General features: G+C 39.2%; 3 protein-coding genes across 4 annotated transcripts; 2 read left to right on the top strand and 1 right to left on the bottom strand.

The window, feature by feature from the left end:
• The first annotated feature begins 1,201 nt into the window (after positions 1–1,201).
• LOC107602239 (creatine kinase S-type, mitochondrial-like) lies at positions 1,202–6,317 on the top strand. Of its 2 annotated transcripts, none has more exons than XM_016294692.1 (10): positions 1,202–1,295; positions 2,460–2,650; positions 3,604–3,802; positions 4,203–4,298; positions 4,399–4,620; positions 4,753–4,838; positions 5,402–5,525; positions 5,630–5,764; positions 5,858–5,983; positions 6,077–6,317. In XM_016294692.1, exons 2-10 carry the CDS (start codon positions 2,502–2,504, stop codon positions 6,191–6,193), a joined length of 1,254 nt encoding a protein of 417 aa, XP_016150178.1. In that variant the 5' UTR covers positions 1,202–1,295; positions 2,460–2,501; the 3' UTR covers positions 6,194–6,317. The 2 variants fall into 2 exon arrangements, with proteins under 2 accessions (XP_016150178.1, XP_016150179.1); XM_016294693.1 differs by lacking the exon at positions 4,753–4,838 and adding an exon at positions 5,033–5,118.
• Positions 6,318–8,542: 2,225 nt separating this feature from the next.
• LOC107602229 (ubiquitin-conjugating enzyme E2 L3-like) lies at positions 8,543–10,822 on the bottom strand. Its single transcript, XM_016294675.1, has 4 exons — positions 10,767–10,822; positions 9,776–9,871; positions 9,470–9,656; positions 8,543–9,379 (listed from the first exon to the last, which is right to left on the bottom strand). The coding sequence occupies exons 1-4, from the start codon at positions 10,791–10,793 to the stop codon at positions 9,225–9,227; spliced, it is 465 nt and encodes a 154-aa protein (XP_016150161.1). The 5' UTR covers positions 10,794–10,822; the 3' UTR covers positions 8,543–9,224.
• A 2,688-nt stretch (positions 10,823–13,510) lies between these two features.
• On the top strand, positions 13,511–22,780 carry LOC107602240 (hypermethylated in cancer 2 protein). Its single transcript, XM_016294695.1, has 2 exons — positions 13,511–13,616; positions 19,026–22,780. Exon 2 carries the CDS (start codon positions 19,056–19,058, stop codon positions 20,739–20,741), a length of 1,686 nt encoding a protein of 561 aa, XP_016150181.1. The 5' UTR covers positions 13,511–13,616; positions 19,026–19,055; the 3' UTR covers positions 20,742–22,780.
• Positions 22,781–24,685: the final 1,905 nt, after the last annotated feature.

The raw sequence follows: 24,685 nt of genomic DNA on the forward strand, positions 1-24,685 counted from the left end.
GTTTTCCTTTCTCTTTGGAGTGTTACAAGCTGATTGTGCATAGATAAGATCCCTAAAGTTGCAAAGACTAAAGTCTCAAACCCAAAGAGATATTCTTTATAAGACTGGTCCACGCCCCCCATAAAACGCCTCGTTTAAACATACCCTCACATGTCTACGTCACTGTGTGGGAAGATTTGCATAACACCACCCAAATGTTCACGCAAAGAAAAGATGTAACTTTATTGTTGCTGCCACCGCCGCCGCCATGTTGTGAAGACGCTGTGTGTTTCGTTGTAAAAGCGAAAATACTTTGGCCTTCCAAAAGAGGATTTACAACACTGTTCAAGAACAGTTCAACCCAAGTATTCAGATGTGTGCAGCACAGTTTATGGAGGACTGTTTCCTGATCCTGTGAGAGTAGACTACAATGCCAGCTGTTCTGACTCACAGCCTGTAAGTACGTTTTCATATTTAAAAAATTTGCCACTGATGATTCAAACGCGAGTTTTGGGCAGTGTAGAGTAGCGCTTGTTGTTTGTCATTTCTCTGATCACAAATGCAGACATGGTTTTATGTTTACGCGACGTGATCCAATGCAACGCGTGAAAAGACAGTATAAGTCATTATAATCCGTAATTATGTCCCCACTGAATGCAAAAAATACCTCGTTTATAATGGGTTTTAATGTTTTTGTCTCATCCCTCCGGCCGGACGGCATCACAGTATGGTAGGGGCGTAACATTTCCGTCACACGCTTGAGGTCTTCGGCCAATCACAACGCACTGGATAGCTGGCCAATCAGAGCACACCTCGCTTTTCAGACTGATGAGCTTTTTAAAAATTTACGCGTTTCAGAAAGGTGGGGCATAGAGGAGAAACAAAAATGTACAGTATGTGGAAAATGTGTTTTTTGAACCTTAAACTGCATGAACACATTTCTTTACACAAAATACACAAAATAATGTTCTTTTTAGCAACATCATATGACCCCTTTAACACCGTAGACAGCTACAAGTAACTGTATATTTCGCTGCTGTCACTGGGGACACCTGAGACTTATATTACATCTTGTAAAAGGGGCATAATAGGTGCCCTTTAAAGAGCTGGTAGTGGTTACATGCAAAATGTTGGACTATGGCAGCAAGTCTCAAGGACAAGCCGGACGACAGACATGGGTTATGACCTGGCACTTACGTGGAAGAGGATTGGCCATCAGGTCCACTTCTAATCCCATATCCTGGGAGGAGCGCCAGCCTCCCTCACAGACTGTGTGCTTCCTGACACAGCCTACTGTAACAGAGGAGACTCTACAGGTAAAACTATCTTCCCTTATACTACTTACTCACAAAAAAAACTTAAGCTAAGTTTGAGAATTAGGAATTCCCATAACTGGTAAGAAATCCTTCATCGCTTTCCATTAAATTGTAAATATTGAAAATGCTGGATGCAAAGTGGTAAGCCAACAATCAGCTGTTTTATTTGCTTGGATATTTACTTAAAGTGCAGTGTAGTGTATATTTGGTACAACTTTTAATTATTTTACTCATTTGATATACTTAAGTTGTATTGAATGACTGTAAACAGATTGCAGATACCTATATAGGTTACTATTTCAGTAGTAAGCATTTGTTGGAATCACTGTGCCATCTTTATGGACATTAAACAGTATTTTATTTAGTGCTATTCTCCTAACATTCTGGACTAATCCTTGAGTTAAAAGCCTAGTAATCCCCCACAACTCCGCCGAGAGATAGACCTTAAACCTCGGTCAAGTGCTGACCTGCTTAGAAGTATCACAGAGTGTTCATGGTTTTGGTGTATAATGTAGATCTGAGTTCAAACGGACAGATTCTGGTTGGGTCTTGTATACGCTTGTGTGACCGGTTCAGAATGTCACGGCTTGAGCACGAGGCCTCAGGGTAGACTGGTGCCAGTTGGTGCTCCGTTCCAAACCCTTCATGTAGTCTGCTAGTCTATTAATAACACTTTCACTTTTAGAGTTCCAGTTGCAGTGTCAAAAGGACTTTCTCAAGGATGTCACCAAACGTTAAAGTTTAAGAATCTGCTGTGGAGAAACCATTATTGATTGACCAAATTTTGGGGTTCCAAATTGTAGAGGTGTATTTGAAATATATTTTAAGTGTTCCTTTGTTTGGTTTCTTTGACAAAATATTACAATATATTGTTTTGTTTAAACTATGCCTTATATTTAGAACAGTTCTCAGAAACATTATAAAGGTTCCTCCTTAACTGTTCTTTAGAAACTGGTGAAGGAAAATTAGTAAAAGAAAGTATTAGAGTTAATCAACCAGTCTCTTAAGAAGGTAACCAGTTAAAAACAAGTAAGCTGCCATCTTAAATCAGGTGATACTTGTCAGCTTAGGGCACCATCAACTAATACAAAGTTTAGTTTGATAGCTATAGTCTTAAAAAGAAGCTATGATCATTGTGAAAACCTTGCCACCTTGTTCTACCAGTGCTGATCCCGTCAGAACTTTTTGACAAGAAACGGTGTGAAGATGGCAAGCTCATTCGCCAAGGTGATGTCGAGCCGTACCACTGGCTTGCTCATGGCGAGCCTTGGGGCTGGTGCTGTGGCAACTGGTTACTTAATGAGCGATAATGCTGCCGTCTCTGCAGATCAGAGGAGGAAACTTTACCCTCCCAGGTAAGCACTGGAGGCGTGAGTACAATTACATCCCATTGATAATATTGCATGAAATACAGCTAGTCATTATTTAATAAATATCTAGACTTGCTTTATTGATTACTATTTGTCACTTAACACATTGCATATTTAGCAATCATGTCAGAATAAAATGCATGAGAATCTAAGAAGAAGGTTGAGTTACTTTCTATTCCATCAGCTTACTTGCACCTATTCTGTAATGTAAAAAATATGATCAGACGTGGAGGTCATGATGTACTGTGTGATGAAGTATCACACGTTAACTGAGTGAAAGGTAAATGGGCGGGAACATGACACTTAAGTAGCTTATGTCCCGTCCCGCATGTCACGACGCCAAAGATCAAATCAGATCAGCAGTCCAAGATTTAAGTTCCTTGAAGGAGCCAAATATGAAGAGAGTTACTCTTTTAGGGTGATCCAAAACCAACATCCTACACCTAAATTCACACTAAACCTTCAACCGAGAAATGATCAGTCAGTCTCCTGTTACAGTCCTATAGATTTTGGATTTAGGCCCTTTTCACAAGAAGTTAATCTGCCCCAAATACCTCCCTCAAGCTTTGAGATCCTCTAAGTGACTTAATCCTGGATAGACTTTCGGGTAGTAGTACACTACAAAGTCCTCACTAGTGTAGTCTTGTGATTTGACGGAATCTCCAACAGGTTCACCATTCGAGCCAGTGCCAATGACAACTCTGCACATGGTGGATGAGTTGTACAGTCTTATAGCAGTAGATAGAAATGACCTTCTGTAGTGTTCCCTGTTGCATCACTCTACTGCTAAACACGGTCTTCATTCCTACAAGAAAGCCATGGGTCATGATAGCCAACAATTTGGACGTCATTTTCCTCTCAGTCATCACTTCCACAAGCTCTAGGTCTAACCCAATGACAGAACATGACTAAAGATGTGACTTTATGTTCTTCAACAGTGCTGACTTCCCTGACCTTCGCAAACACAACAACTGCATGGCCGGGGCTCTAACCCCGGCCATCTATGCAAAACTGAGGGACAAGATCACCCCAAACAACTGGACTCTTGACCAGTGCATTCAGACTGGTGTGGACAACCCTGGTCATCCCTTCATCAAGACAGTTGGGATGGTTGCTGGTGATGAGGAGAGCTATGAGGTACAGCCATACATTCAAACTACCTACATGCTTTTTTTAATATGACATAATATCCAACTTCTTTTCCTAAGGTAGTTTTGTTTAATCCTTGATGAAAAGACCAGCTGGTCAATGGTATATGTTGTGTTTGGGATGCTGGCTTCTTAACCAGCTTAACCAGCAAGACTTCCTTGATCATCCAGCTTCACCAGAAAGACCAAGTTAAGGGTACAACTAGGTTGGTCTGCTAACTAAACCACCACTAAACAACATAAACCAGCTTGGCCAAATCTAATCTATTATTGTATAAGCTGGACTTTTCAGCAAGTTCTGGCTTTGCCTCTCCTCTCTTTTCAAGTTAATGTTGTGCAAACTAATCTAGAGACAACACCATTGACTTCTTTGCCAAATGACGTTGTAGGTGTTTGCTGAAATCTTTGATCCAGTAATCAAGGACAGGCACAATGGCTATGACCCAAGGACCATGAAGCATCCCACTGACCTGGATGCAGCCAAGGTGAATGCCTGTTTTTATTTCTTCATGCAAAATGCGTTTCTCAGATTCCCATTTAATTCTATTTTCTACCAACATTTCTTGGTTGTTCTTTATCTTCCAGATCCATTCAGGCATGTTCGATGAAAAGTACGTCCTGTCCTCCCGTGTACGCACAGGCCGCAGTATCCGTGGCCTCAGCCTTCCCCCTGCCTGCAGCCGCTCTGAGCGACGTGAAGTCGAAAGGGTCACGGTCCAGGCCTTGGCTGGCCTGAAGGGAGACCTCTCTGGTCGTTACTACAGCCTGACTGAAATGACTGAACAAGAGCAGCAAAGACTTATCGACGTGAGTTGCTTCCATAAAGTTCTTTCAGTCATGGGATACTTTAGTGCCTGGTTGATAATGTGATTGGGTTTAACTGAGCTGCTTCCACACATCATGTTGCTGAACTCTTCCTTTCATGCTGGCATGGCTTAGGAGCATTTTCTCTTTGACAAGCCTGTGTCTCCTCTGCTCACTGCATCTGGGATGGCCAGGGACTGGCCAGATGCTCGTGGGATCTGGTAAGGCTAGACGGAGAGAAAACAAGCCATGACATTACAACCCCAACAGTCTCTTTAGTTCTAGACCCTTCTTCCAAGTTTTTTTTTCTAGGTTGCATTTGACTCAAGAAGTGTTCCAAGTGTCTGGTCTTCCTCTAATTCTGTGATCCTCCTCCAGTTCCACCTACCTTTGTCTTCCTTTCATCCTTCTGTAGGACCACTTCCTGTTTGACAAACCTGTGTCCCCCTTGTTGACTTGTGCCTTTATGGCCCGTGACTGGCCAGATGCAAGAGGCATCTGGTATGGCTTTAGGAAGTTCTTGGCATGATTTGATCACCATTTATGTAACTAACAAGATATGTCACATAAGAACAATATAAATATTCTCACATTTGCCTGCAAGCAAAGAACTGCATTCAGATAAAACTTTCATATGTAGCTTTAATGTTACATTGAAGGCATGATACTACTGCAAGATGATACTACTGCAAGATACTATTGATTCATAAAACAAGCAGGACTTGCTGGCATGACGACAGTACAGAGCCCCTTTTTGTCTTTTAAACATCCCATTATTTGCAAGGCATAACAACGAGAAGACCTTCTTAATATGGATCAATGAGGAAGACCACACCCGTGTCATTTCCATGGAGAAGGGTGGCAACATGAAAAGGGTGTTTGAGAGGTTCTGCAGAGGACTCAAACAGGTAAAACCACACGTCCTTCATACTTTTAACAATTAGCCAACTTACCTAGAGTTGTCCTATAAGGTTAATGTCTTCCATCTGTTGGCTGCCTCTCTGTTGGACAGGTAGAACACTTGATTCAGGAGAGAGGCTGGGAGTTTATGTGGAATGAACATCTTGGCTACATCCTGACCTGCCCATCCAACCTGGGCACCGGCCTCAGGGCTGGAGTACATGTCCGCTTGCCAAAGCTCAGCAAGGTAACAATAATTACCTTTATCTTATAGTGAAAGCTTTCGGAAGAAAGCTGTATCTAATGTTGAAATCTGTCTAATTCAAACAATTGCCTGTAGGACCCTCGCTTTGGCAAGATCCTGGATAACTTGCGGCTGCAGAAGCGTGGCACTGGAGGTGTGGACACAGCTGCAGTGGGCGATACCTTCGACATCTCAAACCTTGACCGCCTGGGCAAATCCGAGGTAGGTCATTCAAAATCAAATGGGTAAACTTGCATGGAGTTTTACATGCATAAGTTTATCAAACTCTGGCATGACTCTGCTTTTCTTTACAAGGTGGAACTGGTACAGCTAGTCGTTGATGGTGTCAATTATCTGATCGAGTGTGAGAAGAGGCTGGAAAAGGGCCAGGATATCAAGATCCCTGCCCCCATCCAACATTTTAGGAAGTGAGCAATGCTCTTTTAATGAAGGATGGACCCAGCAAGAGAAACATGGACACTCCTTCCACTAATCCCAAAACCGAAGGTCTTATATGTATAGAAAGCTCAATAAAATGAACCCTAAAACTACAAATGCTTTCTTATTTCTTTGCAACCACTAACATCATGTGCACACAGTGAGCAACTGATAGAACGCTGCTATTGCAATAAACAAAAATGCTTGGTAGCAATGTAAAGAGCTACTTTTGTTATAACAGCAATGTTCTAGTTTTGTAACGTTGCTTGCTTGCAGTTACAGTGTAGACATCTTATGTTGCTGCCAGAAGCTTTTTACTCTAAAGTATTTAGCAGCAGGATACCACTAACAATGTCAACACAGTTGCTCTGCCATCACAGACAGTAATGGGTTTATCATTACAAGGTTCTAGGAACCCAGTGGCCGGACACATGGCCCAAGCACTACACAAAGTCAAACCAAGACTTTTTTCTCTCTCCCAGATTTCTTGATGACGACTGTTTCAATGTCACCTACTCAGTATATTTGATCATCTGAGGAGTTGACGGAGTAAAAAAAAAATCTTTATACACTATGTAAGCACAGTGTTTGTCTGAACAGTCTTTCATCAATTGTAAAATGCAGAAAGGTCCAATCTTCTTTACACAATGGTTTAAACTGTAATTAATTTAACGCCAGACACTGGCCTCCCATCGTTAGACAGACTAATCCAGTGGGGCTAATTTCTCCATTTAGAGCTGCTTAGTGCCGTATCTAATAATGCTAATCTTGGTTCTATACTTAAGAGAGAAGCGGGATGGGGGTAGGGGTGAATATGTGTGTGCTTCTACAAAATGGGTTCAGCGTGCTGGCTGTAAAAGCCACTGAAAAAACACAAAGGCTATTTTTAGAGGGTCTACATGCAACCAAAACCCAAATGTAGCCAATAATGATGGTAATAAAACAATTTACCGTCTGATAACATCACTGTACCTTGGAACCACCACTACGTTTATATGGACAGAAGAACGTTGAAATATAAAAACACTTGTCAATATAAGAAAATCAGTCAATTATAGGTTAAATGGTCTAATCTGCTTATTATATACTCTCGTCCTGAAAAAATAATTGATAGAATATTGTAACTTTTACAAACTTACCAAGTGTGTATAAAGCTGTAGGTATGACTACCATAACTGAGAATTTACTTAGAATTAGAAATTAATTTAGTTTGATTTATATTTTGATTAAAGTGGTAGCTAATAACAAATGACCACAGTATCTGTCGTTGATCGGCAATAACCGTACAAGTACTTGTGTATTTTGGTGGCAGCTATGGTAGCTTGTTGTAATCAACTAAACTCATTTCTGAGCACTGAGCTCCCCACCCCCAAATCTGCACTGAGCAATCCTGTAGTCTATAAGAAAATATATTTAAATAGAATTGCACAAATCGACCCATTTACCTTGAAAGTCTTTAATCCAGTATTGTAATCAGATTCAGATCTTCTTCATAGTGGTTTGGCGGTTCATTTCACGTTTTCCTGGATCAGAAGCATCAAGACGCCCCCAAATGTCCATGATGAAGAAGTGTTTCATCGTTAGATGTTCAAGGTGTTTTGGATTTTGCATAATAGGACTAAACAGGTTTCTGTCTAGAACAGGGGTAGGCGAGTTCGGTCCTAGAGAGCCGCAGTCCTGCAGAGTTCAGCTCCAACCCTGAAAACAAAACTCACCTGCCTATAGCCTTAGTAATCCTGAAGACATTGATTAGCTTGAGGTGAGTTTTGTTTTCAGGGTTGGAGCTGAACTCTGCAGGACTGCGGCTCTCTAGGACCGAACTTGCCTACCCCTGGTCTAGAACTAACAAAACCTTACAGCTATTTTAACATTAATTGCATAACCCCTCAATCTAAGAAAAAAAATGCTTCCTTAAACCTTGACAACTGCAATTTAGTACAGTGATTGTATCTGCCAAATCCAGGAATCAACTAGTGAAAAGAGATATTACTATTCCTATACGACTATACTATACTTATACTATTCCTATCTCACATGCAGTTAAAAAGGGAGGTTTAGTTTAGGAATTTGGTAACACTTTAGATTAGGGACCACTATTCACTAGTTGCTTATTAGCATGCATATTACTAGAATATTGTCTGTTTATTAGTACTTATAAAGCACATATTAACGCATGATTATATTCTAGATCCCTTATCCCCAACCCAATACTTAACATAACTACCGCAACTACCACTTTACTATTAATAAACAGGAAATTTGTTTTTTAGGGAAAACTTAGTTAATAGAGAATATCGTTCCTTAATCTTAAAGAAATGTTTGTGTGTCCCAGAAAGGTCTTAAGATACATGATGTTCAGTCAGACACAAAGTCAAGTCAAGTTTTGCTTTCCTTTATATGACATCATAAACATTATATTGATGACAGTGACTAGTTTGTGATTCAGTGAGTTACAAACTGAGATTATGAAGAACATGAAACCTTGTTCCACAGAAAACAGTGCAACCTAAGCAAAAAAATGACAGAGATGAGAGAGAAATATAAAAGAAACATTTGCCACACACCTTTGACGTATTACGTGTTTTCAATCAACAAACTATTGGATTGGATTTCTTCAATGTCATAAATGTGAAACGACTTAACATTATACTCTGGTTCACCATAGTATTCTGCTATGAAAACAGTCAAGATTCATCACGCAGCAGATTACATGACCTGAACACATCTCTGTGCAATTTAAGAACAAATTAAAAGGAACAACCTTTTCGCCCCCGTCCTTCCCCACCCCCAAATCTCACCACTTTTATCGAGTTCTCATTCGCACGCTCCCCTCATCACAATTTTGACACGCTTCGACAGACCCAGAGGCTGAGAAGTCACGGGTCCTTCTGTCGAAGGTGAAATGTGGCTGGGATGCTCCGCGGGGGACCGAGAGTGAGGGCGGACTGGCGGGGACTCGGATTGGGGGAAACGGTTTTGGAAGAGTGGGCAAAGGAGAAACAAGGGAAAACGCGCTCATGCGATATCAGTCCACTGGCCGCTTCTCGCTATGTTTCTTTGTAAACTCATCTGCGTTCTTAAAGAATTTTTTACGGTCTTTTGAATATTCCTCCGCCAGGTCGGCCCTCAGCGGGTGTTCTGGTTGGGGGTCGTTGACGAGGGCGATGAGAGACTGAATTACTGGTGAAAGAGGGGGGGGGAGGGGGGAACATATTTAATGCAGATATTATGGGTGTGAGGCGGATAAAATGGCTTAGTGATGTGCCATACCTTGGTCAGTTTTGGTTGCAGGTTTCCAGTTCTCAGCACTTATGACCGGCAGACACACTTGACCCTTCTCATCAATGTTCGGGTGGTAGATCTTGGTTTTAAATGTGATCTTGGGAGGTTTAAAGGGGTATTCTGCAGGGAATGTGATCTCAATCCGGAACGCACCTTTTTCGTATGGAGGGTTGTCCTGAAAAAGAAAGCGGAGCGCATTCGAAATGGTTCAAATTGAGAGATGATGGTGATATACAGTATTTATGCATGCAATTCATGCAAAAAAAACCACATTGGCATTCAATAAAAACTTACAGGAACAATGAGTCCTTGCCAGGTTAGAATGTTTGACTCATCCACCTGAATGCTGCGGAAATTTTTCATTCCAGACTTGCGAATTTCATCAAGTTCCTGTTAAACACAGTATATGAAGGTACAAAGAAACCTGATACTTCACGAATTGTTGAGAGATTTGAGAAACCACAAAGTGAGAACAAAATACTTTCGGTTTCATTGTGGTCATGTGAACAATCCTCATCTACAGTTAAAAAAACTATAGTTAAACTTACATTGTAACTCAAGCCATTTGTATTGAAATCTGTTAAAATGGCACAAATTCACGCAAAACACTGAATATACTGTTATTTTTATGCCTTGAACATTTAACAGGCTGCGAAGCCCAAGAGTTTGAAATATGAATGTAATCATTCAAAACTAAAAGAATGCACATATTTATAAAAAAAATACCATTAATCTTAAAAAGATTTGGTCAATTACAAATTATTTCAAGGAAGAAAACAGACATACTTCCTGTTTCTCTTTCTCATAGCATCATAAATTACACACTAAGAACACTTCAGAAAACTTCATCTGTTGTATTCAAGTAGTTAGTATTCATTATATTTCAATTGGATCACTATGTTTGGTTTGATCTTACTTGATAAACTTACAGATAAGGTAGTTTCTGTCTTATCTACTCTCATCCTCCGTCAACGACAACACTCTTTAACAGACGTGCAACAGTTTATTCTGAAGCACACCCTAAATTAGACTCACCCAGAACACTGATTATCATATATGAGCTTTATCTTTATTTATATTTCCATTAGAAGTGTAAATTCGAACTACGGCTAAGATCGTTAGCTTCTTCCTCATCATCCTCGCCACATATTTCACACCAGAGTGCTCTAAAGTTTCAGCTTTCCGCCCAACCGTGATTCAAGTTCACATTATTCCTGTTCACTGAGGTAAAGCGAGTAAAATATCTATTTAGTATGCATAAAAGCAGATTTTTCGGAATATTTACCTTGTGCAGTCGCCTGCTCGCCGCCATCTTGGATTTGCCTTTACCCACAATGCAAAGCGCGTTGAATTCCCTTCAGTCTCTTCAAATAAACGAATAAAAGTAATAAACGATCATTTGTGCATCGTGTGTGACAAATGCAGTGTTATTTTACCATCATTGGAATGCTATCATTTTAATTTTATAGTGTTCATTTTTTTAATAATTTTGTTGTGTTGTGTTGTATGGAGTATGTCTATATAGCTTTCATTCATTTTAATTTCAGTTTTAGTTATTATACTACATCAGTTTATTTTATTTTATTTCATTTAAAGTTTATACCTATTATTTCAGGCAACGAAAAAGTTATATTGTATGTAACATTAACACGCTTATATAAAACTAATTAAATTGTAACCACAATTAAGGAAGTAGCAGCAGATATTGCTGATGGCTAAAAAAATATATACATATATATATATATATATATATATATCCTATGTAAACAAGTAATTGTTAACTATGATGTTACTTTATTGCACCAACTTTGCATAGATGATAGCACAAAAGACCATGTCACAAAAATAAATATATAATAAGCAAGCAAACAAATAAATAAACCTTATGAGTGAGCATGACTCTACTAAAACAGTTCACACTTCAACCCCCCAGTGTCCAAACCAAAAGTACGCCTTCAGAGATACATATTCTTTACATAAAAAATACAAATATCTGCTTCAATATGAGAAAGTAAAACAAAACGAGTCCATTAGGGGGTGTAAGAGCACTTTATTAATGCTGCACAATCTGTCCCAAACACACTCTACATGTGACAGAATAATAATCACTCAACTGCTGATCAACTTAAGCCTGGTATTTTAGGCCACACGTGTCTGCTTATTGTAGTATATGTCATTAAATAAATGAAACATTTCCTAAACTGAAAGAAAAAATAGACAGTAAAGGGAATTTTTATCTTGGCATTTAATAAATACATCTTACATACATAGTTCCTTTTCTAAACGTTCTATAGTTCATCATGTTTAACATAGTTTCACTTCCACTGCTGTAACAACATGTTAACGAATTGTCAACGGACATTTCTTCACAAACCTGCTGTTCTTGTTGGTCTCTCAAAACAGCAGGGGCTCGAAAACCAGAAGTATTCAGCATGCAAAACAGTCTGGCCTCAGTCAGAGATTTAATATTAAGATAACGTTTGACTTAAACATGGAAAAAAACAACTATTCAAGCAAAATCAAACGCTTGTAAACATGGTTCGTTATTTTGTCAGTAAAATCTCTGTACAAGTGTCATTTGTATTAATAAGCGTTCTTGTGATTTAATTTCTAAACAAACATTTATTGTAGCCAAGATGAATCTAATAAATATATCAAGATGTCGGCCTACATATAGCCTCACGTTTCAGAAATTTGTGAAATTAGTAAAAACGTACACGTTGAAATCAGTCTTTAATATCAAAATTACATGTTTTTCCTTACAATAATGTCCCAAGGCATAAAAGACCCCGACAACATCAAGATGCACAGCTGACATATTATAGACTTTTTAGGCTACAATTGATATAAATGTATATGGCTAAAAAGCTAAGTGCTTAAAAAGACTTGTCAATATTTAGAAAATGCTATTGTATCTAACTGTACTGACACTATCAGATGATGAGAACACAAACACTTGAACTTGTTTGAGCTGAATAATGACACTATTGTCTTCCGCACAACTGTAATTGATTAACTTTGCATCATTAACAATTAGTTTATTACTGTAAAGCTGCTTTTAATACATCAGTAGGCTATTGTATAGAGCACTATAAATACATGTGGCTTGACTAAATGCACTGTAAAAGTATTTTTTTGATTAGTTTGTCTACTTCGCTTACTTCGATGTGTTACTTGTTTTTAGTGAAATTGACAGACAATTTCTGAGTGAAAACTGTTTCTATGCCAATGTATTTTTCGGTGTATTTGAGAGGCTGTTTTAATCACATTTCCCCCTCAAAATCAAAAGTACACTTCTACAAGTATTCAATGTATGTATATTTTAATATAAAAGCATGTATAATTAGCCTACTATACTAGAATTAGAAATGATAGCAACCCCTCTGAGCATGATGAAGATGCACAGTCTCACACACACACACACACATATATATATACACACACACACACACACACACATAAACATATACACACACATACATATATACACACACATACATACACATACACACACACACACACACACACATATATATATACACACACACACATACACACACATACATATATATACACACACATACACATATATATATACACACACACACATACACACACATACATATATACACACACATACACATACACACACATACACACACATACATATATACACACACATACACATATACACACACATACATATATACACACACATACATACACATACACACACACACACACACACACATATATATATACACACACACACATACACACACATACATATATATACACACACATACACATATATATATACACACACACACATACACACACATACATATATACACACACATACACATATACACACACATACATATATACACACACATACACATATACACACACATACATATATACACACACATACATACATACACATACACACACACACACACACACACATATATATACACACACACATATACACACCTATACATATATACACACACATTGGGTCAGGGGTGAGGATTTCTCACGTCACACAAGCTTGCAGGCAAGATGGCGCTCGGAAAGCTGTGAGATGTGAAAACAGAAGGGCTGTTTGAAGAGCTTCTCTCGATGCATCAAGGTACATATACTTTATTATTACACACGCGTTTGCTTTTGTGTTGCGAGGGGGAACGTGCGTGCGATGTAACGGGGGTTTGTGAGGGGGTTTCTTCTCTTGTTTTTGTTTTTGTAAAGAAACACTGATTCCTCCAACATACTGCTCTTATCGCGTGCCCACTGGGCTTTTAATGCGCACACACAGCGCGAGCGCAGCCTGGCAGGAGCAGATATGTGTGTTTTATCAAAAGCATTGTACCTGTTTCAGAGTGGCTTATGCAGTAATCAAATGCATTGTTTAAAACATGAAATACCTGTATACTGCATCTTTATACTTTACTAAAAATGATTAATCGCCAGCTTGATGGCAAACCTCGATCAGTGGCCCTTTATGTGGCCAGCATTCCTGTTTCACCTCTCTTTCAGAGTGTGTTTTACCTTTAACGTGTATAATGCTCATATTGAATATTTGTGCATGGCTTTGCATCGTTAATGCATGCATTAAACTATCGCGTTTAGCATTTATAATGCTCGTATATAATAATGTTTTGCATTGTTAATTCATGCATTAAGATGTCACACTGAAGATTTTCGGTTATCCGTGTTTGTTTCATTAAATGCACAAAAGCAAACCGCTATTTATGAGTGGAAAGCTGATTTATAGTGGTATCTGTTGAGTCTTGCTGTGCTCGTGCATTCGGATCATCATGACTAGGTTGTATTATGAAGCAACGTTGGATTATTCGTTTGTTTCTTTTGCAGTAATGAGACATACGAGTCATGCAAATATGAAGACAAGTAACTTTTTACCAAACGTTGTGGTTTTATGCTACAGTTTATATGGGAGAGAATATTTTAGGTGTTGTGACAGCTGTCAATGTAGTTTGGCATGCAATTAGATATTTTTCATTTCTTGTAATGTTTGTAGGTAGATCCCTCTTTATGAGGAAAAATATCCTTTGTTGTTTTGCATTATGAAGTGCATTTGAGGTTCTAAAGTGCTTTTGTGGTTTTAGTCATCATGGCTCTCATTGTTATTTAAATGATGCATAAATGTTATATAATTTAATTTTACTTCTATATCTTGAGGAGAGCTTGAAGGACCCTTTTAATCTCATCTGTTTTAATGGGCTGGGGGAGGGGGCTTATTTTACAGTGGTTGGTGGGTTTAGATCAGTGCCACACCATTAAAGTAACTCCCTTTCTAGGTGATAGTTTGCTTGAATGAGACGTAGAATTACTTTTAACCAAAGATATGGCCATTTTGTGTAAGGAAAGCCTGTTGGGAGCCTTGTGCATGCTGTCGTGATGAATGTTTTGAAGGTAAGCAAACCTGCAGATGCACGCTTTGCCGCTGATGTTTAGGTCCATGGTCCAGTGAAGCTTATCTTCCAACTGTAGAGTTTGCTTCTGGATGAGCTCGGGCTGGCCTTGTCGTAATTGTTTTGTTGTCCTTTACAAAGGTCAGAGAAAACGAGAATAAAAGATGTGTTTAAGAGATGTAGAGGCATTCATGTTAAGATCTAATCAATACTCTTATGAAAGGCAGCTCTGGGTTTCTGCTTTGAATAATGCAGATGATCAGATCTATTGAGTGAGCGGGATGGGAACGGGGCTTGAAGACAGTTTATTTAGAGTCATTATCATTGAGAAGATCGTTATGAATTGTGTTGTGGGTTTGCATTTAGACTGAAATCTTATTTCACACCCAGCTGAGTATTTGTTTCCCTTTAAGAGAAGCACAATCTTTTCCTCCTATTCTTTGTGAAGTTTACGATGTTTTTGACAGCTTTATCTGTTCATCTAGTCATGCCACCTGTACTAGTCTGGTCTGGTTGGGTAATAATGATGGTTTTACTTATTTTTGTTTAAAATGCCCCTTATGTTTTATTACAGGAAAATGGCTATAAACCTTGTTTGAAATTATTTAACTTGCGTCTATTTCTGTTCTTCACCAGAATATAGGTTACCCTGTATTTATTTGTTTAGTTTAGATGTGTATGCGTACATGTCGGAATGCATGCATTGTGTGCATGTTGCTTTAAGGCATCACCCCATGTCTGAAATCTTGTCTAACATGCTTGGCATGTTTATTGACTAGATCCTTTTAACCACTTCTTGGGCAAAACAGACATTACATGATTGTGTTGGGATGTTGACGAATACAATGTGATTTATCTGTTGAGGGTTGTTCCAGGGTTGCTCAATCTGGTTGAGTGGTTGTTTTTGTGCCAGATTCCCTAATTCTTGATTTCCGTTAGGCCTACATTTTAAGCATTTTATGTGATCTTTGGTTTCAGTGATTTTGTTTTTAATTAAAAGTGTGGCATGCATAGAAGTGCATTTGAAACATGTGTGTAACAATTAGGTCTTTTGATGTCTTCTGACAATTTTTAGGTGTTATGAGTCTGATTTCTTAGGTATTCTGCAACTTTTAGCCCAGCCCACATATGACATGCACGTGAACCCAGATGCACTTTTAGTTTATCTGCAAAATACAGCAGTGCATGCCTGGACAAATGCAAGAAATGTCCTGCTGCTTTCAAACAGTATGACAGCATTTGAAATGATCAATAGTGTAATCATAGTGCAAGTTGACTTTTTGTCAGAATTTATTTAATGCATGATTGTGCATGGTTCAGTGCTTCATTTTATTCCAAATAAAAATCTTAGCATACACTGTACTTTTTTTTATTGTTGTTGAACATTCATTTTCTGATGTGTCAGATTACAGATTTAATGGTTGAATACCGATAGAAGCTAGTCTGGTTTGTGCAGTTGTTTTGTCATCATCGGTAAGAAGATTTCATGTCTATTTTTGGGCTGGAAATAAAATCCCATCCTTCATTTAGCACAAATAGGGCATAACATTGAATGAAAAGCACACGGGCAGTGGACGAAGGCCTTGAATTCTTCAGATAAGTGATATTTTGTTATCTCTTAGTTGAGATCGTTCATCAGATTGTTTGGATCAGGTTTGCTTGGCTTCCAAGTTTTCTTGGATCTCTTGAGGCTGGTGGTTACAGTAGCACTTAGACCTTAATGTCTCTGGGCACAATCTATATAAGTGTCTATTATCAAGTTAACCTGCCTGATGTTATTAAAACCCAATTTGCAGCAGTGTTTTTGGAAATTTTAGTCCCCTTAAATCTTCACTGAAAAATTCAGGCACTTTAAAAATGTAAAGTGTTTATGGTTGTCATTTTTTGTTCTTAATTTGCTGCAGGGTAGGCTAGATATTACATGTTGATGCGTCTCATGAATAATGTTTTGTTTAGCCAATGCCCTCTTTCATAAGAGTAAAAGTACTCTGTGTTTTAAGACAATAAAATCAGGGCCCCAGGGGTCCGTGCCACCGGATAAGCTTGTTTATGAGGTTAAGCGCAGTCCTTGCCAGACTTGTTTACCTGTGTTGTTACTGGCTGCTTTTGCACTTTGACTTTTTTTCCAGACGACAGTCTCTCTGATTAGAGCAGTTGTTTCATCTCTGGGACAGGACTGCTGTTTTTGTGGAGGGAATGGAATGTCGGAAGAGCAGTTGAAAGACCAGCAGCATCTTATCAAGACTTGTGTGCAACTTCTAGATAAATGCGTTTCTTAAATGTGTTTTGTTTTTTGAGCAGTGGGTTTTTGGTGCTATCAAAGTTTGCCCAGTTCTGCTTTGCAGTTCTTTGACTGTACTCCTGTGCTTGAGGCCTATAAATACCCTGAGAGATGGTATCATGCGATAGGGTTTAGTTTTAGTGCTGGGCATACTGGTTTTTATGAGACGAGTAAATGGAGAAGATTTCAGGGTTCAGACTTGTATAGGTTGTGAACATGAATGTTATTAAAATAATCAGCCTTTTTTCCTTTATAATGAAGGATGAAATGGCTAAAAATTAAACTACTAGTTGTTTATTTTTATTTTTTTGCATTAACCAATCTTTAATCCGTGTTTTTATTTTTTAGTATTGCATTTTATTTTGCCTTTTTAATGTACCACATTGGTGGGACTTAAATATCTTGTGAAATACATTACATATTTTTTTCACACCTTCCTGAGTCATCATTAGTCTGCTTTTAAGCAGTCTTAAACTGAAAATTCTGCTGACTGATTGGTTTCCTGTCCCCATTATTGGTTTTGGCTCAGTTGTACATTGCCATCATGAATTAGCTATAAATGGTTAATCTGAGATAGATAGACTGACTTGGAACCACTGATAAATATTCAGCATGGTACATAAACAGATCTGTAGTCACCTTAAATCTGTTTTTTAGGCTTATTTTAAGCGTGGTATTTATGGATTTTGTTGAGTCTAATATGCAAGAGTAAGCTTTTACAATAATCCAGTACAAAAAAATTATAGTATTCAATTGGGTGTTCCACAGGGACGGGTACTACACCCATGCTAATTTGTGTTGTTAATTGTTAATAAACAAGGCATTGAATAATCACAACGCTGTAAATGTGAAAATGCCTGGGCATTGTGCAAAGGTAAATCCCTGTTTTTCCCATTGACACGCCAATCTTGACTGGTCTAAATGGCAGAAACCTTGTTTGCCGCATTACAAAGATTCTGCTGCAAGCCGTGGCCTGTTCATCCTGTGGAAATGGTGCTGGTTTACCTGTTTCCCACCACACCCTTGGTGATATCCCAGCTCAGGTTTCAAGCTGTCTGTCACACAAGCTAGTCGGTGATGTCCACTAGCCTTTTTCACCCAACCCCCATATGTCAACAAAGGGACTGGCCCTGGAGGCTGGCATTAATGACTGCTGGCAGGAACGTTAAGCCTTAGTGGACGCCCTCAGAAAAAAATAAATTGTGTTACTGTTCAAGCCTTTTATCCCTTCTCTGCTTTTAGCCAAAAGTTGAGAATTTGTACACACTTGACGAATAAGATGCCAGCTTATGCATACTATGAGAAGGACTTTTTCCACAAGTGTTCTCTGGCAGAAGAAACAAAAGTTTCCGTAGTCTTGATTTGTTTAAATTCAGAGTGCAGAATTTCGTAAGAGTTTATGTGGATTTGCTTGAGAATAAGAGTTTTGTGGTTTTCAGTTCATGCCTGTTAGCTTTGAGCTCATCTATATGCTATGTGTTCCAAAACATTGACAGTTCACTTTTAGCAGCTTTGCACATTTAATGTTTACACTCATTCTTTGTTAGTAAAATGTGACTGATGTAGCATTGCACAGGGTTTTGTCCAATTAGATGCACTCTAAAACAGGAATGACCCTCCCCCTGTGATTGGCCAGTAAGTAGCAATAGCTGTGTTGTAACTATTGCCTGTTTAAAAATAAGGATTGGGTGCTTCAATATGCCACACCCAACTGTGAATACAAAAAAGGTAACTTGGTGTGAACTTTCAAGTCAGTGTTTGATGTAGGACATAAAACTATATGGATTTGTTTCCATTACAATGCATAACAGTGTTTTGTCTCTTTTAGGTTTCATAGGTGAAGAAAAAGAAGTTGGAAATGGAATTGCCAAATCATGCCAAACAATTGCTGCTGCAGCTAAACCAACAAAGAGCCAAAGGTTATCTGTGTGATGTGATCATAGTAGTAGAAAATGCCCTTTTTCGGGCCCACAAGAACATCCTGGCAGCCAGCAGCATCTATTTCAAATCCCTTATCCTTCATGACAACTTGATTAACCTCGACACGGACATGGTCAACCCGTCGGTTTTCCGGCAGGTTCTGGACTTCATTTATACTGGCAAGCTTTTGTCGTCTGATCAGTTCAGTGACCACAATTTCAATGCCCTTCTAACGGCAGCAAGCTACCTCCAACTTCATGACCTGGCTGCTCTCTGCAGGAAGAAGCTCAAGCGTAATGGGAGATCCCTTCTTAATAAACCAACCACACCTACCAATGGAAGAACGTCTAGGAACCAAAGGCTGTCCTCTACACCTGTAACTCCAAACCAAATGTCAGGGTTAAAAGACAGTGAGAAGACAAAGAGGCATGAGGAGCTACTCAAAGACGACTTGTCTGAGGACGAGATGTTTGTGAGAAACACCCACTGTGCAACCTCAGCAAATTCGCTCAGTCCCTCAACGAGTAAGAATGGAAGCAATGGCAGTTGTGGCATGCAGGAACTTGGCCTAGACCTTTCCAAGAAAAGCCCCTCAGGGAGCACAGCCACTGAAGAAGTAAGTCCCAGCAGCATCCCACAAGGATCACCTCAGTCTGCCTCAGAATCCACAGCCAACAGTGCCTCATTTGATGATAACACCAACACGCAGAACCGCACCGCTGGAGAGCCCATGGAGCTGGGTGGAGGAGAATGTGAAGAAAGCCAACGGCCTTCGGACGTCGAACAGCATAAAAGTTCCCGGCAGGTCACCCGGCAGAGGCGGAAGCCCAAGAGTAAAGGCAACAAGGGCGAAGATGCAGAACGAGAAACTTTACCCAACGGAGTGGCCAAAAGATTGAACGTGGCTGGGGAGAGGCTCCCTGGTGGAGGAAATGGCAATTCTGAAGTATCCTTCCAGTGTAAAGATGATGAGGAAGGTTTAGAGAATGGACAGGAGCAAAGTGAAGAGAGTGGACAGAGTGAGAGTGAAGGTGGGCGCAATAGCGCCAATTACGTCTACCGCCAAGAAGGCTTTGAGCCTGCCCTTGGTGACAACCTTTATGTTTGCATCCCCTGTGGTAAAGGCTTCCCGAGCTCCGAGGAACTGAATGCCCACGTGGAGACCCACACAGAGGAAGAGTTGTACATCAAAGAGGAGGATGATGATTCCTATCCAAAGGAAGATGAAGTAGAAGCGGAAGACTTGTCTTCACAAATAACCCATGTCCATGGCACCGAGTCGCGTCGCTTCAGCTGCTCGGTCTGCAACAAGAGCTACAAAGATCCGGCCACTCTTCGACAACATGAGAAGACCCACTGGCTCACCCGTCCCTTCCCCTGCAACATCTGCGGCAAGATGTTCACCCAACGCGGCACCATGACCCGCCACATGCGCAGCCACCTGGGGCTGAAGCCATTCGCCTGCGAGGAGTGCGGCATGCGCTTTACCCGCCAGTACCGGCTCACGGAGCACATGCGGGTTCACTCAGGTGAGAAGCCGTACGAATGTCAGCTATGTGGGGGAAAATTTACCCAGCAGCGTAACCTCATTAGCCACCTACGAATGCATACCTCCCCGTCATAAGCCAAAGACACCTTGAACAGGAGACCCTCAGCAAAAAGAGTCACTGCACACCTCTTCCTTTTGAAGTACACTGCAAGGAGCTGATAACCCAAAGCAGGATTCTCTTCTGCTGTTAATTACAGGAGGAGCCTTTCATACAATGAGCCCCAACAATGGAAAGAATAAACCAATCGGTATGAGTTTATGGGCATATGATTTTTATTTTTTTGAATTTTGCTGTGAATGTAAAATAGGGGTACTAATGCTGTTGTATGATTCCTTGGGATATTGTGACCACTCTCAACCACTGCAATCCATGCATTGCTTTCACAAGTCCATGTGGTCTGTCTGATTGTTTAGGGTTTTGGGTGTCCCAGAAATATTCCTTCTTTCCATTCTTGGTCCTTGATAATTTATCACTCTCGAGAGTTCTGGTGGTATATTTTATGTAAAACTCTCAGCAAGGTTTGAGCTTGTACTGACCAATTTATTCTATACACAAAGGTTCTAATTCTTTGAAGTGTCTCCTAAGGATCTCAAAGATGGTGTTTTCAGACATGCAAGATGTCTTGTCTGTCATCATGTAAGTGTTGTTTCATAAAAGCTTTGTGCAGCCAACCAAACATTTCCCAGTATACCTACTCTGCACATCACATCCATTGGCTTAATTCTAGGTGTAGCTGGAAAACAGGGTCTTTGTAAGTTTTGTACTGTGGTTGATGATTCGTTGATCAGATTTAGCATGGATATACCCTAATGTACCCTGCTCCTACATCTAGATGCAAGCCAATGGCAAAGTGGTGACGAGAGGCCATGGGTGTCTTTTTTGTCGATTACTCACATAGTATATTGGGGTTTACTCTCAAAGAAAAGCCAAACTTAAAGGTACTTGTTTTTAGATTTCTTTAGATAACTTATTGGTATGCTTCTGTGAATGTTTTAACTTGAAGTTCTTTCCTTTATTTCTTTAGGATCAGAGAGGGTTGGGTTGATTTGGGTGATGGGTTGGGCAGGGTTCATTTGAGTGATATTGAACTTCAGAAATTCTGTCTGTACTGTTATTTTTCACTTTTTTGATTACATATTTTCCCTTCACTGAACAAGGCGAGTCCATAAGGTCTCGTCTCATTGCTACCTCTTAATTAAGAACAATACATTAATTGGAACTATGGAGGTCTCTGAATATAGATGTATAAAGTTTGCTGAGGCTTTCAAAGTAGTTGTAACCTGCCCATCAACAAAGGTTTTAAGTTTTAAAAGCATTAATGTAGAGAATAGCTTCTTTGGGCGCATGTATTTAAGGTATTGAGCGTTTTATGTCAGAGAAATCCAAAGAGAAATGTAATACTGAGGAGAATGGCTTACCAACAAACGTTTCCTGTAGAATATCCCTACCAAAGTTTTTAGATTGCATTGCAGGAGGTAAGGATGTACTTTTGTCTTTTAGTTCTTGACGAAGAGCAATGTAGTGGGATGTTAGTTTGTACTTGACATTTTACTAAAAACCAATGAACTTCTGGTGGTTGGTGGGCCGCTGGCTTTCCATTTTTTTTCTGAAGTTTACAGTAGTTTTTCAAGAGTGTCTTTTGGATTCTTACTTTGTCTGCAGAGAGACTTTGAAGAACTTCAGAAGGACTCATTTATTTTAGTTCAGACCAAGAGAAAACCGTATAGCAATTGTCGTAGGTTCTTGTGTTACATGTTGACCACACTTGGAAAGCTTACTGAATAAGGAGGAATTGATGCACTGGATTGCTTATTAGCCATCAGCCCCAAATAAAACCTTGTTCTAAAACCATGCTAAATTACATGGCGTCAAGTAAAAACCATTATCATTTACTCATTCGAGGTATTATGTAAAGTATGCATGTTGAAAAGAATGTAAGGTTATTCAAAATGCTGGTAATTGTGTTGGGTGAATGTTACATGATCAGTGTTGGGTAGACGCTGATGGATATATTTATAGTTCAGTGCTGAATTCTTTGCTGCCATCTTCATTTCATAACTCAGTTACGGATGAATTATTTCGCCAATCCCAGTGTATCACATTCCATGAGTAATTTTTACCTTGCGTGATGTTACAACAGAAATCCTGTCATTCATTCAGCACATATCATGGCCATACGCGCAATTCGCAGTGCTCCGGTGAAATGCTATAGTAATACTATAAATCTGCGTAAGCATTTGATATCACGCATAAGGCGCCATGATTTCAGCAATGAATGAATGGCGGATGGTGCGGCGCACTGTTTTGTTTACACATACTAAAGCATGGATGATGCTCACGGTGTTTTCAGCTTCTGCCGTTTCATTATATGAACACGAATGTCATCTCCAGCTGCTCTGAGAGTCACTTCATTAGCATTTACCGTTTCGAAATCTACCGTCATATCACATACACAGCAGCTGCAAGTTCTTCACGGCAACCCGTCAAAATAAAAGTTTAGTTTAACGTTCTACTGTCAGAATATATTACTCATTCATTCAGCAGATATCATGGCCATACGCGCAATTCGCAGTGCTCCGGTGAAATGCTATAGTAATACTATAAATCTGCGTAAGCATTTGATATCACGCATAAGGCGCCATGATTTCAGCAATGAATGAATGGCAGATGGTGCGGCGCACTGTTTTGTTTACACATACTAAAGCATGGATGACGCTCACGGTGTTTTCAGCTTCTGCCGTTTCATTATATGAACACGAATGTCATCTCCAGCTGCTCTGAGAGTCACTTCATTAGCATTTACCGTTTCGAAATCTACCGTCATATCACATACACAGCAGCTGCAAGTTCTTCACGGCAACCCGTCAAAATAAAAGTTTAGTTTAACGTTCTACTGTCAGAATATATTACTATTTAGCAGTCTTAAGACTCAATGCTACTACTGCTTATAAATATTAATAAATCTTTATTTTTAAAAGGAATAATCACATCTGTTTTGTTTTTAATTTTAACAGTAAACCTCTGTTGTGCAGCATTTGTTTGCCAAAAAATAAAAGGGTTTAATTTTCACTTGATTAGGATAAATTAATGTTTTATGCCTTCATCTGATTACCAGAAAAATTAAGAACATTTTATAGGGCCCTATTATTGTTTAAAAAAGGACCCTATACAAAAAAAAAAGAATAGGTTTAAAATACAGGCATGTGGTTATTAATTTATTTTTATTAATTCACCATTTGTAAACTGATGTTTACAGTTAATTTTTTTGAAATATCAATAGCATTTGTATTAAAACTATATTCACTGAATGTAATCAAAAAAATTGAGAATCGAATCGAATCGAGAGCTTGCGAATTGAAATCAAATCGGGACATCTGAATCGATACCCAGCCCTAAACATCAGTCGAGTGTTTGAAATAAATCCTTCTGTGAGATGATGTGGCTTCTTACACAGAATAAGGCACGCAACATATTTCATAGTATTTAAGCAGTGATAAAGGCATTGCATTATACTTTATTTTAATGAAAATATAATAATAATAATAATAATAATAACTCGGATAAACCGTATATTGCCGGAGTCGTGTGTTTATTAGTCACGTTGAATCAATGAAAGCAGTTGAAGCTTCTGTTTATTCAGCTGCAGCGATTTTCTGGGTTTCTTCTGCGAGGCGTAGGCTATTTGGAGTTTCAGTGCGAGAGCGCCCTCTAGCCTTTGGATGGAGATTTACTGCTGATCACAGAACCGTGCTTCACTGAAAGATACGCATGACAATCGCAGCTTCTGTCGAATCGCGATCTCGATTCCATTTCGATTTATCGTGCAGCTCTAATTCTTAGCCTTCTTAATGTAAAAGTCTTAATGGCATTCCTTTTTTTTGGGGATATTTTTTCTGGTTCTTTCTCCAAAGTCTTGTGTTTGGGCTTGCTAATGATGAACTTTGGGGTGCAGCTATAGTCGTGTTAACGGAGTAGTGTTTTCAGACGCCTTTTTCCTGGAATTCTTTCGGTCTTTAAT

Source organism: Sinocyclocheilus grahami, unplaced genomic scaffold (genome assembly GCF_001515645.1).
Source record: "Sinocyclocheilus grahami isolate Dianchi unplaced genomic scaffold, SAMN03320097.WGS_v1.1 scaffold322.1, whole genome shotgun sequence".
NCBI lineage: Eukaryota > Metazoa > Chordata > Actinopteri > Cypriniformes > Cyprinidae > Sinocyclocheilus > Sinocyclocheilus grahami.

Coding starts and splice junctions, on each gene's coding strand:
- LOC107602239 (XM_016294692.1), top strand. CDS start 2,502: ATGGCAAGCTCATTCGCCAAGGTGATGTCGAGCCGTACCACTGGCTTG. Junction 2,651..3,603: donor AGGAAACTTTACCCTCCCAG/GTAAGCACTGGA, acceptor GTTCTTCAACAG/TGCTGACTTCCCTGACCTTC. Junction 3,803..4,202: donor GTGATGAGGAGAGCTATGAG/GTACAGCCATAC, acceptor ATGACGTTGTAG/GTGTTTGCTGAAATCTTTGA.
- LOC107602229 (XM_016294675.1), bottom strand. CDS start 10,793: ATGGCGGCGAGCAGGCGACTGCACAAG. Junction 9,657..9,775: donor GGCAAGGACTCATTGTTCCT/GTAAGTTTTTAT, acceptor TTTCTTTTTCAG/GACAACCCTCCATACGAAAA. Junction 9,380..9,469: donor TGCAACCAAAACTGACCAAG/GTATGGCACATC, acceptor CTCTTTCACCAG/TAATTCAGTCTCTCATCGCC.
- LOC107602240 (XM_016294695.1), top strand. CDS start 19,056: ATGGAATTGCCAAATCATGCCAAACAATTGCTGCTGCAGCTAAACCAA.